The sequence below is a fragment of the Plasmodium yoelii genome (assembly GCF_900002385.2).
Source record: "Plasmodium yoelii strain 17X genome assembly, chromosome: 13".
In the NCBI taxonomy this organism is placed as follows: domain Eukaryota; phylum Apicomplexa; class Aconoidasida; order Haemosporida; family Plasmodiidae; genus Plasmodium; species Plasmodium yoelii.
This window is the reverse complement of record NC_036185.2, coordinates 1664108-1681263: the sequence shown is the minus strand read 5'-3', so window position 1 is coordinate 1681263 and position 17156 is coordinate 1664108. Positions and strand designations below refer to the sequence as shown.

General features: G+C 21.2%; 4 protein-coding genes across 4 annotated transcripts; 1 reads left to right on the top strand and 3 right to left on the bottom strand.

Annotated features, from left to right (window-relative positions):
• Positions 1–513: 513 nt before the first annotated feature.
• On the bottom strand, positions 514–2076 carry PY17X_1336600 (eukaryotic initiation factor 4a, putative; the record flags this gene model as incomplete). The annotated part of the gene is made up of 3 exons (XM_022957162.1): positions 514–531; positions 667–1518; positions 1750–2076. The coding sequence occupies 3 exons, from the start codon at positions 2074–2076 to the stop codon at positions 514–516; spliced, it is 1197 nt and encodes a 398-aa protein (XP_022813625.1).
• Positions 2077–7386: 5310 nt separating this feature from the next.
• PY17X_1336500 (derlin-1, putative) lies at positions 7387–8823 on the top strand (the record flags this gene model as incomplete). Its single annotated transcript, XM_022957161.1, has 6 exons — positions 7387–7539; positions 7648–7721; positions 7956–8049; positions 8175–8314; positions 8488–8640; positions 8781–8823. The coding sequence occupies 6 exons, from the start codon at positions 7387–7389 to the stop codon at positions 8821–8823; spliced, it is 657 nt and encodes a 218-aa protein (XP_022813624.1).
• Positions 8824–9547: 724 nt separating this feature from the next.
• On the bottom strand, positions 9548–11839 carry PY17X_1336400 (zinc finger protein, putative; the record flags this gene model as incomplete). Its single annotated transcript, XM_022957160.1, has 1 exon — positions 9548–11839. One exon carries the CDS (start codon positions 11837–11839, stop codon positions 9548–9550), a length of 2292 nt encoding a protein of 763 aa, XP_022813623.1.
• Positions 11840–15707: 3868 nt separating this feature from the next.
• Positions 15708–16807, bottom strand: PY17X_1336300 (leucine-rich repeat protein; the record flags this gene model as incomplete). The annotated part of the gene is made up of 3 exons (XM_022957159.1): positions 15708–15831; positions 16040–16587; positions 16736–16807. The coding sequence occupies 3 exons, from the start codon at positions 16805–16807 to the stop codon at positions 15708–15710; spliced, it is 744 nt and encodes a 247-aa protein (XP_022813622.1).
• Between the last annotated feature and the right edge of the window lie 349 nt (positions 16808–17156).

Here is a 17156-nt window from a genome sequence, read left to right as displayed (position 1 = left end):
ACAACGTAAAATATGTTTTTAATTTATTCTTTTTTTTAAAAAAAAATAATAATAAAAATAATAAAAATAATAAATAAAACTTTAAAGTAAATGTATATATATTATATACTTGTATGAAAATTAATTCAAAGATGAAAGTGTGTAACAAATTAAAAATATTAAATATATTTTTGTATATAGGAAAATATAATAAATAAATAAAAATGTGTCTCCCTTATGTGTTTATTAATACATAAAACATATATATTTTACATATATGCGTGGATATGTATATTTAATATTACATAAATATATATATATACACATATATGCATATGTTGAGGGGTAATAAAAATGTTGTTCGAAAAGCGCATACCTAGTATATACATGGGATATTATTTTATTTTTTTTAAAAATAATATAACATTGTAATATAAATACTCTTGATAAATAATAACACACTTATATAGCACAGTAATCCGATTGGTATTCCGTTGAAAATTATAATAAAAAAAAAAAAAAAAAAAAAAAAAATTACAAATAGTCCGCAACCTGAAGATAAAAAAAGGAGAGAAAAAATATATGATGTGCCCAAAAGAATAAGCAAAATATGCATTTAAAATAAATATTGCCATGTGCAATGCCACATAAATATGAATAATTTAATATTATGTTTTTTTTAATTACTTCTAAAGGCATTTCTTCAATTTGAGTACTATAGTACGATTCGATTTTCTTCAACTTATCCTTTTCCTTATCATCATTAGTAACAAAGTTAATTGCAACACCCTTACGTCCAAAACGACCAGAACGACCAATTCTGTGAATATATGTATCTGGTGAGCATGGCAAGTCATAATTGATAACTAAAGATACTTGTTGTACATCAATACCTCTTGCTAATAAATCGGTGGTAACCAACACTCTTGTTGATCCAGACCTAAATTCTCTCATAATTAAATCTCTGTCTTTTTGATCCATATCACCATGCATGCATGAAACAGTGAATAAACGATTGTGCATTTCTTGGGTTAAAATGTCAACCTTTTTTCTTGTGTTACAATATATAATAGATTGAGTGATTGTTAATGTTTCATATAAATCACACAATGTGTCTAATTTCCATTCTTCTTTTTCTACAGCTACATAAAATTGTCTAATACCTTCTAATGTTAATTCATCTTTTTTAACTAATATAGTTTTTGGATCTCTCATAAATCTTGTTGTTAATTCTAAGATTTCTTGTGGCATAGTAGCAGAAAATAAAGCAACTTGAATATCTGGAACTAATTTTTTAAAGACTTCATATATTTGTGCTTTAAATCCTCTTGATAACATTTCATCAGCTTCATCTAATATAAATAACTTTAATCTATCGACTCCTAAGTGTCTCTTATCAATCATATCGTATACTCTACCAGGGGTACCTACAACCATATGTACTCCTTGCTTGAGTTTATCGATATCTTCTCTTACAACAGTACCTCCTACACATGCATGGCACTTAACTTTTAAGTAGTCACCTAAAGCTAAAACGACCTATAAGAAATGGAGGGCAAAAGTTCACCATGTATACAATGGGGACATACAAAAAATGTATTGAACTTATTCATATATAATAATAGAGGCATATGAATGCCACATTAATTATTATTGTAAATGTTCGTGAAATTGTGTAATATACAAATATATATGGTCAAAAGATGTGGACTTCATTAATCTGAATTTTTAATTTTTAATTTTTAATTTTCGATTTTCAATTTTTTTTACCTTTTGTATTTGTTGAGCTAACTCACGAGTTGGGGCCAAAATTAAAGCTTGACAAGCAACATAATCATAATTAATTAATTGCAAAGATGATATAACAAAAGTAGCTGTTTTTCCTGTTCCAGATTGAGCTTGTCCAATAGTATCGTAACCTTTTAAAATTGGCTTGATACCTCTTTGTTGAATTGCTGAAGGTTTTTCAAAACCATAAGAATATATACCTCTTAAAAGTTTTTCATTTAATCCTAAAGCATCAAATGTATCTACAATTTCTTCTGTATTTCCTTCAATGTCATTTTCATTATTAAATTTTTCGTCTTTTGTACTCATTTTTACTCAATCTATAAGTAAAAAATTAAACGTTACAAAAATTAATATATATATATGGATATCCATAGATATGTACATAATTATGTATTATATATATGGGTATATACAAATAAGGCTAAAACGTGCAGAAAACCACAATGCAAAAAAGTTATATATATATATATATTGCGCAAAATAGGTACAAAATAGGTACAAAACAAAAAACATATAGGGGCCAATTAAACAACTATGTTGGTAATAGATATATACATAGCAAGCTTGCTGCAATAGCTTATACATAAAGAGTTATGAAATTAATGTAATTATTACATATATATATAGCAATTTATATGTTAAACTAAAACGTTCAAGAAAATAAACTGCTATTGATCGCAAAAATATATATATATATATATTATATGCGCTACTTATGTATATTCATATAAATAATATTTGCATATAATTATATATATGTATATAAGGTAAGATACACATAATAAATAAACAAATAAAAAATGTATTGTGGGTATACTAAATAAACAAGTATAGTATAAATAAATATATATATATTATATATATAGCCTTATTATTTATTTAGCATAAGTTTCGTATTAAAAAACATCTATTTACTTACTTGGGAGATTATATAACCTTTTTGAATTAATGATTTGTAAGAAAGTTTGTTTAAATAAATATAATTGTTTTTCAAATATTTGAATTAAAATATTCGAATATAATTTTCAATTATTTTTTTTAAATATAAAAATGTAAGTTTATATATATTTAAATTATTGTAAATAATTAATTATATAAATATGTGATTCTGTAAATAAATTATAACGACAATGCATGAAAAAATTATGTTATTTAAATAACAAGCCTATATGAATTTGTAAAAATTTATTATAATATTTAAAAATAAATATATCATTATATATTTATATTCTAATAATGCATATTATTATGTATATATATAATGGTAATGGGTATTAATATTTTTATGACGTTATTTTCTATAATATATATGAATTTATTATAAAACTAATTAAATTGGGGCGTTATATATATTTATAGGGTATAAATTGTTCAGCATAAAAAAAATGTTTTAATATTTTTTATAAAATTTGTTTATATTTTTTACAAATATTAAATGGATTATGCATACATGTATAATTGGATCTTAAAATTGTATAATATTATATAACCTATTTATTAATCTATATATAAAATAAATTGGCAATTTTTAATTAAAATTATTCATGATGGATATGAACATATGCTCTATGCTTTTATTAACATATTGCTTTTTTATTAAAAAATTTATATTTTTATATATACCTTTAATGTGAACATAGTAAAAAAATTATATACGTATCAAAATAATAAAAAAAAATACGTTTTTTTTAACCCTTACATACCTATATATAATAATAATAATAATAATAATAATAATAATATCATTGAGTACCAATAGCATATAATATATATGCACATATAAATAAATTCATAAACATTAATATACGTAGTGGAATTGTGTTTTTTTTTTGTAAAGGTATTAAAAAACCAATAAAAAAAATGAACTATATATGCATATTGCCATATTGCTAAACAATAGTAAATAAAAATTGTTATTAAAAATATTTATAGCAAAAAAAAATCCATAACCCAACCCCCCCCTATGATGATGTTGAATAACACGTGCATATATTTTATTATGTATTTACTAAATGTATGATAAATATTTATATATTTTATGCATTAATTTTACTATTAATAAAGAATACAATATATGTAAGAAGGAGCTCTATTTTTATTTTTGATATACCTTTTAATATTTTTTTCCTCACCCCTTTTTTATTAGCATTAATTTAAATATATTTTTATGTAAATTTATTAAATGAAAAAAAAACATATATTTGGTTATGTAACGAAAAAAAAAATAGCGAAAACAAGAGAGTGTGTTTTTTTTAATGTTTTGTTTTAAGCATATACTTGCATAACGTAATGATAGAAGTTATAAATCCTATGGGTAACATATTATATGTAATTTTTCCATAAGGTATTAATTACAGATATATTATATGCATATAATTTATTATTTATTATTTATTTTTTACTTTTTGAAATGTGAGAAATGCTATTTTATATCTTCTCTTTATAATAATATTATTAAAAACAATATGCATATGTTGTGGTACCATTGAAAAAAAAAAAATAAATGATACAAAACTGCTTGTATATATATAAATATTCCAATATATAAATAAATAAGTTTGTCCTTATATATATAGAACACTTGCAAATGCAAGAGGAAATGCATAACTTCTATTTTTTAGGATTATAATGTTTTACAAATTGTGTATGCATATTTTGATGTATGCCTTTTCGTAAATTACTACAAATTGAGTTACTTAAAATTAATTTGGGGTAAAGCTAGTATAATGACAAAAAAAACTTTAAAGCAATATGCATATATAATACTTACTTATTTGCTAATTTGTGTAAATTTCCCTTAAATATATTAACATGTTTGATCATTTGCAACCTCGAAAAAAGACATAAACTTTCTCGTAATTTTTGTTTTATTTTTTGAAATTGTACTAAAACATTTTGTGATTGTATCGATTTGTACAATATTAAATTTAGGTATTTTGTCAAAAGAAAAACTAAAATTTTCAATATTAAAAATATGGTGGCAATAATTTTTACTAGTGTAATTATTAAATGAATAATTTCCCCATCCCCACATATTTTCTTTATTCCTTATCCACCTTTTAATATATATATATATCGTAATTTTGATCTAAACTAAAATAATAAGTTATAATCACAAATAGTAATGTGACTTGATATAAAGATAAAAATTGTATTTTTAAAAATTCGTTTATTGAAAAGTAGTATTCACTATTATTATGCTCTCTCATATTGAATGAATTTTTCTTACCTTTTCTACAATGTTTCTATTAATATAATTTTGATAATTGATGTCTAAATAATATTTATAACTCATTTTCGAAATGTATATTTTTTTGGTTAGCTTTTATTCGATATAAATGAGTTTTTTATTATTCAAGTGGCAAACTAAATTGTTTGAATCTATTATTTGTAAAGACTTTGAAGTAGATATAATACGTTTTTTTGTGTCACTAAATAAAATCCCCATTTTTATATTTCTTTTTTTAAACTATGAAATAATTTTTACAAATTTCTTTTATATATTTATTTGACAAATTTTCATTATATCTGTCTAAAAAATGCAACGATCAAATAATATATCGTTATAATTTTTTTCACATTTTTTATTTAATGAAACTTTTGGTGTTACATTTTTTAAACACATTTTTATTGTATTCCAATGAATTGGAAGTAAACATGGCTTTTTTTTTTTTTTAAATGCAATATCCCATTTGATTTTCCCATATATAGATAATTTAATATTTGAAAAATATATACTTAAATAACTCTTTCCTTCATTATTATCACATGAATCATAATACAAAATGATCGATCCTATATTATTTATTTATTTATTTTGTGTGTGTACCATTTTTTCCATACACTATTGCATATTCTATTCTTAAAATTTTCTACAAAAGGATGTTTCATCATTTTTCTTGAATTCACATGTATATAAGGGTTTCTATTTCATGTTCATTTTAATATATTTCTTCAGTATTATTAATGAAAAAAGAAAAAGAGAGAAATATAATTTTCTCCATAACATACATGTTAAAAATTAAACAAAAAAAATTTTACTTTTTAATTCGTAAATATTAAAAAAATTTATAAAATAAAAAGAATAAAAGTGATTATTACATTTATTAAATTTTGTATACATATATCAGGAATACCAAACTTTTAATTTTAATTTGCAAAATGAAAAAAAGACAGAAAATTGAAATTTCCCTTGTGAATGTTAATAAACATAAATAGAGGGAGAAAATTCTTATTAATATATAGTAAGTGGTAAGTTATTATTAAAAAAATAAAAATAGGACATATTTATGTATGAGTGCTTTGTCTAGTGATATAATATTTATGATATATTTACATAACAAAATATAGAACATATTACATTGAAAAGGACTATTCATATATCACTATCATATTTATTTTTACTATTATTATAATTATTTTATTTATTTTTTGGAGCATTTCAAATCAAAAAATTCATCAATCATTTATATATATATATATTGAATACATACAAACAAGTATAAAGATAACCTAATGTATACCCTTTCAAAAAAAATGAAATACAAAATATTTCCCTATCAACATAAAAAAAATACCACAGTATCTTTCCCTCTTGTACGCTTCTCCTATAATATTTATAAATAAATACATGTACCGTAAGTGTGTAATTTTAAGTACTTTGACAAAAAAAACAAAGAAGAATAAAACAACTTAATATGCAACGATAAGTGTATTATACATAAAAGGAATCATGATATATATATTTATACTTAGGTACCATCAAAAATATCTTATATTTTAACTATATTAGCTTCGTTTATTATCTTGATATTTTAAAAATTTACACAAACATAATAATATTGTAAAAAAAAATACTATATATACAATAATAATTGCATATATAATGGACCCAAATCAAACACAAAGGATAATATAGGGAATGCAATACACACACATGTAATTAAATATAAAAGGAAAATATACAGATGAAAAAAAAATAATTGAGAAAATGTAAATTTTTATTGGTAAAAAAAGGTTTGTAATTAAATTGGTATGGGAAGAAATGAAATAAATTTAATAAATAATATAATAAAAAAGTATTATATAACATATATAAATAAATACGCAAAAATATCTTAATGCATACATAAATAAATATTACAGAAAAATTGCAAAGATTAACAATAATTATGATAAATATATTACAAAAAAAGAGAAATTAAAAAAAAAAAAATTTGGAACAAATACCTCAAAGAGATAACTTATTTTATAATAATTTTTTTTTTATTAACTCTTTGAATTTTATGTAAAATTTATACATTTAATTTATAAATATTGTTTGTTTCCTTAAAACGAACTTAAATAAAACTAATATGTTAAAATAGTTCTATTCATTCAAGAGCATGTAACACATATATATATAATGCATTATTAAATTTATGTATACGTTTATGATCAGACGAAATGATGTATTTTTTGAAGGAAACTTGTGAATGCTCATGTGTTCATAAAGTTGAAAGAAATTAAATTTTTTCATTATAAAAATATTCAAAAGAAAAAAGAGCGAATATACAAAAATATAAAAATAAAAATAAACATATAATAATAAAAAAGGGGAAGAAGGAAGAAGACAAAATGGTTCAACTCGGTGAGCTATTAAGTAACATTCCGCTAATAACTCGAGTGTATCTTATTCTTTCTTCAATTTTGATGGTTTTATGTTCTCTTGATATAATATCACCATTAAGTTTGTATTTGAATTGGAACTTAGTATTGAACGAACATCAGGTAATGTCATTTGACATTATATATTATTCTTTGAATTTTTTTGTTTTTTTATTTTTTTATTTTTTTATTTTGTTATTTTTATTGTCTTTTATTGCACCTTTTTTACAGTATTGGAGATTAATTACTTGCTTTTTGTACTTTGGGTCTTTTGGACTACATTTTTTTTGGGATATCTATGTATTGTAAGTATTAAAATGTAAATTAAATGAGGACAAAATTCTGAATAATATATATTCAGTGTTGCCCTTGCAATTCCATGCATATATATATGTTAACCAAATACACAAACATATCTATATTATTTTGAAAGTGTTTGTATATTCTACTTGTACTATGTTATACTATTGTATTACATCCCTCCTTTTGTTTTCTTATTAAAATACAATAACTAATAATTTTTGGGGATGATTTGTCAGAATATATTATTGCAGCTCCCTTGAAGATGTAACATTTCGAAATAATTCAGCTGACTTTTTGTGGATGATAATAGTGTCATGCTTCATGTTATTGGTAGGGATATATAATGTGCATATATTTCTATATTTATGATTAAATGCGAAGTAATTCACATAGCATTTTTGGTTAATGAAAATATATATATTATATGGCCACTTATTTATTTTTTTTTTTTTAAGATGGTTTCATACTTATTTGGAGGAATATACTTCTATAGTAGTTGTATTATAAACGTGATCACATATGTGTGGAGCAAGAACAATTCTTCTACAAGATTAACGATATTTTTTTTTACGATAAAAGCTTCTTATCTTCCATGGTAGCTCATTTTTTCTTCTACAACCTATGTATTTTTCATAATCTTTCTTTGTCTATTCTTTTATTTATTTATCTATCTACATTTTACTTATTTATCTACATTTTACTTATTTATCTACATTTTACTTATTTATCTACATTTTATTTATTTAATTATTATTTTTCATTGTGCAGGGTTTTGACAATCTTATCTCTTATCGTGGATTACAACTCAAGTGATAATTTTTTTGGGATATTAGTTGGGCACATTTATTTCTTTTTTACTAGCGTTTTTCCCCTTATGCCCATCGCAAAAAATACGCAAATTTTTAAGACTCCTTACCTCCTGTTAGTATATATAAATTGAAAAACAAAGCACAAACATTATATGTTTCGCGGAGCGTTAATTATATATTTCTTTCTATATATATATATATATACATACCAATTTTATTAATTTGATATTTTATTTTTTTTGTTTACCCAAGGAAATGGATGTTAAGACAAGAAGAAGGAAATAGGGTAGCATAGTTCTTGCTAACATTCCGTTTGACCATACCTTATTATCAGTTTTTTTTGTTTAAAAAATTAATTTAATTATCGAAGGATATATTATATTATTTTTTTCACACTTACGACTATCTTTTTCTCATTATCTTTCCCCTTTTTTATTTTGTTTACACGTTAAATATTAATACTTTTATGTAAAATTAAAATGTTTAGTTTTGTGTGCAAAATATTTTAAAAAAATATGCGTCGGCATTTCTATGTGTTTGTATTAAAGAGAAAAATATATCAAAGCCACATAAAAAAAGAAACGAAATTTGTTATATTATACCTTATGATCAATTATATAATTATGTGCAGTATGCATTTTTTTTGCATTGCCCATCTTTTAACAAATGTTCTCAATTTTCATTCATTTTACTTTTCATCCTTTTATAATTTTTTTTTGTGTTTATGCATTTATTATATTTTTTTCAATTAACTATTTTGGTTATAAAAATAAAGACATATTAATATATATTATATTATGAAGCCTTTCGATTTTTTGTAACATTCAAAATTTATTTAAAAAAAGACAGTCTTTTAAATATTATAAAAGCATATTCATTAAAAAAAACATCATCGGAAAAGAAATATGTATACATATGATAAAAAAAAAAAAAAAAAAAAAAAATTAAATAAAAATGGGGATAAAATTATATTTATCCTTTCCCTCTTTGCTCATTATACAACATATAACTTTAAATTATTACTCTGATAAAAATGCGAAGAAGGAAACAAGAGGTTGTGGAGATATTTTTTCTGAGATATCTTTTTCATCTCCAAAATTTATACTATTTGGATTAAAATTATAATAATCCAAAAAATGTGAATCTTTTAAAGCATTTTGATCGTTGTTTAAATCTGAGAAATTTGTATGAGAGTGATCTCTAACATTTAGTAAATCTAAATTTATATTGTCATTAAAATTGTCTTTCTTTGTTTTGATATCCTTGTATTGATGAGGAATATTGTTTTTATCATTAATTCCATCGGAATTATCTACAGAAAAATTTAGCATATTCATAGTGACAGTATTTAACATCGAATCATTTGATACTACATCATTTACTTCATTTCCCAAAGATACATTTTGTTCATTATTATTAGTGTTTACAATGTTATCATTGAGATTATTTTGTTTATTTATCATTTCGATTTCTTCTATTATTGTTCGTCCATTTATTCCTAATTTTGTATTTCGTGTTTTCACTTTTTCATTTATTTGGATATTCTTAGTACCACCACATTGATTTTCTTCAATTTTTTCCATTTCATCTATATTAGTATTTTTATTCATAATAAAATTTTGAGATGCTTCAAATATATCTGCTTTATTTATATCATTATATGTGGTTGTCTTTAAATTATTTTGGAAATTCTTAATTTTTATAGCTTTATTAAATTCTATTATACCAATTATATCATATGTTATTTGTGCAACACTACCCCATTGTTCATGTGTAAAAGCAAGATTTCCCTTTGAAATTTTTTCATATAAAATTTTCAAATATTTAATAACTTCGAGTAAGCTCAATTCATTATTTTCCCCACAATTATCACTATTATTATCAATACTACCCCCTTTAATAAATTCAGAATTATTGCAATTGATATCTCTCATATCGATTCCTGAACTATTATTTCTTTCATTGTTTAATAATTTATCTATATTTTTATTTTTAAGAATGAATTCATTTAAATTGTCTTCATTCTCCAAATATTCCTCATCACCATCAATAAGTTCATTACTGGTTCCATCATGTTCATTAAAACATATTTCATGAGTAGTAGTACTACAAATAGAATAATTTTGTTTATCTTTTCCCATATTATAATTATTATTCATTTTATTAGCATTTGGGGTATATTTTGAAGAAATGCTTCTATCATCGCTATTTAATTTTTCATGAAAACTGGCATTATTATTATTATTATGTGTGTTAAAACTACCATTAGCGGCCATAGGAGAATAAGAAAGATAGTCTTTAGATCCATGGGTATATGAGTTTTTTCCAGGAAGAAATTCGTTCAAATTATCTGAGTTTATACTTGAATATTTATTATTATTATTTTTATACCAATGCATAATATTGTCTTTAATATTGTAATTTGAAAAATTTAGATTAATTTCCGAATTACTATTTTTGCAAAGATTAGTAGGACATGCTTCATTTGAAATTGTAGTACAATAACTGTTATTTCCATTAATAGAGCCATTTATTTTTTCAAAATTTACATCATCTTTAGAATATTTTACTAAATTTTTTTCATTCATATCCACCATTTCTAGTTTATCACAATTATTTTTAAAAACATCATTTTTATCAAAAATACTATCAATAGTTGAAAAGGCACTAGTTGTTTCACAATCCAACTTTTTTTGATAATATGAATCATTTGTATATCCATTTGTTCCGTTCATATTTTTACCTCGAGTATCAAAATGTGAATCAGCTTTATTAACACCATGATTATTTTTTCCATATTTGTTATTATGTGTCAAATTATTATTATTTTTATTACTTATATCAATTTTATCTACAATTATTATATTTGGAATATTAGGTATATCGATACCATTTGTGAATGGTAATTTGTAAGTTCCTGGGACTCTTGTTTCAGCTAATCCATGAACATAAGGACAATAATAAGTGTTACATGACCCTTTTTTGTAATCTTCACATCTTTTGGTTTTATAAAATAAGGGATGATATAATATTTCTTCTGTTGAATGAGCAAAAGGGCATTCTCCTCCTCTTAAACATAAACTATTTATAGATCCATCACTTTTGGTTTCGATATTTGGGCACATAACTGTTATGTAACGAATAAATGATGAATCGCTTAAATAAAATGGACATCTTCTATTCCAAAATTCATTATGACTATACTGACATCTATCCAATCCAAAATTGCATCCCCCATTTAATAGTCGCTTACATTGTTTCGTTCTAAACCTACTGAGATCTTCTTCGCTTAATAAAGTAGCATATACCATTTTTATTGTTGAATAAATTTTTAAAATTATAAATTCAAAAAGTGCAACAGTATGCAATATATATTTGTCTACACATATAATGTGTAACAAAAAGTAAAAGAGAAGACAAAAAAAAAAAAAAAAAAAAAAAACAATTTTTGGCAGGAAAATTGTGAATTATAGTATATTTTTTATTGATAGTGGAAAAAAGGAAATTCATAAATAGGATATATAATAATATTTATGTATAGACATATGTATAATGTATCGTGAATATGGTCTTATTTTTTATATAAAGAAAAAAATAGATAACAAGATAACCACGTAACTAAATTATACACTGATAATTTGTTTAATAAAAGAAACACAACAAATGTAATAATTAAAAGTGTAAAAAATAAACTAAATATATATTTAAACAAACAAATATGTATATTAAAAATCTATTAATATGAAAGCAAAATGAAATAAAACAGATGAAGTATACCGATCCACAAATTTATTATACACAAAAAATGGGTATACTTATATGGTAAATATTGTTTACCTTTTTGTAACGATTTTATTGTATGAATAATTAAAGTACAAAAGAACGAATTAAATATAATTAGAACAAACAAATTACAAAGCACATTAAAAAACAATAAACTAAATAAGATAAAAAATTGCAGTAATGAAATAGACAAAGCGATATAAGCAAATTTTTATTATTCCTATTTTATATATGCATGTTATTATTATTGTTAAAATATTAAAGATCAAATTAAAAAATAAGGCAAATGAGAAAAAAAGTCAACAAATTCAAAATTTAAAAAGACAAATCATAAATTAAAACAGCATCGTGTATAAATAATAAAACGAGAATAAAAATAAAATAAGACATCGAAAAAAAAATCCAAAACAGCTAATTTTTATATACGTATATATGCAAACAGTACTTTAAGAATATAAATAAAAACGTAGAGTTCCATAAAACAATGGTGTCCATATAACCATTGTATATTGTTACAAATGTATATGTTATAAATGTGTGTATATATATATATAGATGCAAATTTACTTAATTTATGAAATTTAAAGAAATTAAAAAATTATTATTAGTATATTCATGCAAAAAATGATAAAAGGATTATATAGCATTTTCTAATATATATATTGTTAAATGTTTTCTAAATATAGTACTAAATGCTGAATTGCTAATAAATTAATACATTAACAAATTTTAAAAATATATTCTATTATAAATAAATTCTTGATTTCTATTATACACAATTTATTTATTTAAAAAAAAACATTTAAAATGTAACACTAACAAAACAAATCAATATATGGTTTTAGTTTTCAAAAAAACATGTTAACTTGTTTTTGTTTATGTTTTTATTTATTTTATGTTCCAAAAAAAAAAAAAAAAAAAAACATTTTTTAAATGTATAGTTACAAATGTAGATGAACAAGAATTCAATATAAAGATTAAATAAATTAAAATTTCATTTAAAAATATAAATATTTAATAAATTCATGTACTACTAATCTTATAAAATATTTTGAATAGTTAACATATTATTGGATAAAATTTTTATAATATATATAAATGTGTATAAATATTAAACGTGTAATAGATTATATTTAATACAAAAAAAATTAAAACATATAAAAACAAATGTATAGAAACATTCTACTGCATTTCATTATAAAAAAAAAATTTCCAAATAATATATTAACACACTATTTACTTGTCAATATATTGTATATATGTAACACAAAAAATGTGTGCTAAATCTAAAATTGTTAAAAAAAAAAAATTATGTATTTTTTAATTTGTCTATACAACATAAAATAATTTGTACTACAAAATATGATAAAAGTAAGAACGAATCAAAAAAAAGATATATGCATTTTATTTATTTAGACGACGTTGTAAAAAAAAAAATGTGCATTTCATAATAAAAAAAATTAAAATAAAACAACATCCTGCTATAGTGCATAAATATTGTGAATAATATTTTATTATATAATTTAATGAAAAATATAGAAATTGTGGAAAATAAAAAAAAAAGACCACAATTAATTATATACACGTATAAAACTAAATAAAATAAAATAAAATAAAATAAAAATCGAATAAGTTAACTTAAAAACTAGTACAAGTGTATAATTTAGAAATAGAAAATCTGTTTACATATTTATTAATTTTTTTTTATAATAAAAAAAATAAAGAAAAAGTTTTACTCACTAAAATATGAAAATTTTCATAATTTGAAAAAAAAACGTACAAATTATTTATATAAATAAAGAAATTATAAAATCCTTTAAATATAAACAAAATTTATGATTAAATATGTATATTATTTCGTGTGTGAACAAAAGACAGATAGTAACATTTTATAAGCTAACAAATAATTGCACATATATATATGTGTATAATTATGGATCACCGAATTTTTTTTATTTGAAATTATTAAAAAAATATGGCTCATTCATATTTTGCAACATTATATGTATGTAGATGATTTATTGTTGTATCCATTTATATGATATGGTTTAACTTATTTATATAAAGTTTGTTATTGAATTGTGGTATATTTATATGTTGCATATAGTATGGACACGTTTCAAACTTTTTTTTTTTTACTGATAAAGGTGTTTTTATATACATATGTATATAATATCAATCAAAAAGAAAAAAAAATGCAATTTTTATGTGCAAAAAAACGGTATTTATTCCTAATATATTCTTCATTTTTTTATTATTTATAAAATATGAAAAATAAGAAAAAATAAACATAGGTATACACTTAAAATATAATAATATTATATTACATAATATCAAACTATGAAATGAATAGGCATATATATATATATATGCATGTATATAAGAGTTAACAAAATTAAGTTCATTTTTATATAAAATAAAAATAATATTTTATTATTAAAATTTAAATTATTGTTAAAAATGTAAACCAAACATATTTTTGAAAGTTCCAAATATGTATGATTTATATATTTGGATAAATTGAACATTTTAAAAAAATATAAACACATAAAATAAAATAAAATAAAATAATTAAATTTCACAAACCGATATTGTGGTATCTGTCTATAAATTTGTTTCATATATAAAAGTATAAAATTATGTTCACTAATATTTTATTAATGCGGGTTTAAAATGTTTTTTATTGAAACAATTACATAATCCATAAAAAATGTTAAACAAAATTTTATTACCCATATACATAAATTTGTTTGAATAATATCAATGTATTTTTTCATAAATATGAAAATGTATCATTACATACATTATTCATATATGTGTGAATATGTTCTTTAATTAATGTGAAATTAAGATACTAAATGGTCATTTTTATTTTTAAATGAAGTTAAAAATACCTTGATATATAATATATACAAATAAAACATATAGCTGTATATTTTTGATATATTTTCAAATGAAAAATTTAACAAAAATTAGTAGGAAATAATACTGTTATAACTTATTACAACAGTAACAAAATTTAGACATATATATATATTACAAAAAAGTAACTATATATGATATATCTTAAAAAACAGCTATTATAGAACTTTTCATATATTACGATTGGGGTTTAAGAGTACATATTTGTTTCTCATAAACGCAGGTTCATATATACATATATGTACAAATGTTTTTTTTATATTGATTGGGGGGTGGTTATAAAGTATAAATGTAGGTTATAACACTGTTTGGTCATATTAAAAAAAATAATAAATAATTGAATTATTAGAAACCTAGAATAAGACACATTGAAAATAGGGGAAACGAGTTAAACATATAAACAGTACAAATATAAAATTATGCATAAAAACAGAAAAATAAAATAAATTATATATTAGGTGAATTAAACAAAATTCATTCCAAATTAAATTTATATTTATGCATATTAAATCCAATTTCTGATTTATTTTTCTCAATTTTTGTAATTTCTTGAAAATCCAAAGATTTAATTTGGGGCAAATAATGAATTATGAACGACCTATAAATAATTTTATTAGGAATGAAGAAATATGTACATGTGTGTAAAGGAATGTGGGCATATATATATACAGAAGTAATACAGAAGTAATACAGAAGTAATACAGAAGTAATACAGAAGTAATACAGAAGTAATACAGATGTATATACATATATAACTCATAACAAGCACAAATGAAATATTTGCCACTCAAAACGAAAAGTATAACCTATAAAACTTATTGTATATATTCACGAGGGGGTTGTTTTCCAAAGTTAACTTTTTTAAGTTTGCTAAGGTTTGTAATTTTTGTATTTCACTAATATTCTCAATTTGATTAGAATGGAGATATAAAATTTTAAGATTATTTAACATAAGTATATTATTATTTATTAATGCCAAATTATTAAATGAAATGTCTAATGATATAATATTCGAATAAATAATTGATGACTCTAAATTTTTTTGTTTATATATATGATTTAATAGATCATTTAAAAAGTTCAAATGTGTTAAATTATTATTATTTAAATTTAAAACTTTTGAATTATTAGAAACATTAATTTCTTTATCATCATCATATTTATAAATTATTTTATTTAATTCAAGTAAATCTTTTTTTTTGTAAAAAATTATCTCATTTGTTCCTGCCCATATTTTTTTTGTATTTTCTAATTTTATATATTTTTCTACTTTATTATTTTCATCTTTGCTTAAGTTATCACTTAAATTTTTTTTTCTTTCTGAGATGTTCAGCTCACCATTGCTTTCTTCATTCTATCCTCATAAATAAAATATTCAAGAAATGTAACACTTATATGAAACATAGAAATATACAAGTTATTACGGAATGATAAGTAGATAGATATTAAATAGGGGGTCAACAAAAATATATGTAATGGAACATCTTTTATTTTTAATTTACCAACGAATCATTGTCTGGGGAAAATGTACAAACACTTCCATAGTCCTTATAACTTAATTCTATTGTGTTCATATGATCCATTCCTCAAAAGAATGTATATGTTCTTACAAAATTACAATAATATTTTTGTGCTTATATATGCATAAAATGCATGAATAATATATATATGAAAATATATCCTTTTTGCCTTGAAGGCTCACAATTTTTTTTTTTAATTAAACATAATTCTTATACATAAAAATAAAATTATGTATCATTCAAGTGTAAATGTGCAAAAATATTTTTTTAAATGTTAATAAAAATTAAGCAAAAACATGAAATGGGAAAATAAAGAATGACACATATTTTATACATAACCATTTTATAAAAAAAATTATAATCAGTATAATAAAATATAGTTGAAATAATATAATATTAAAAT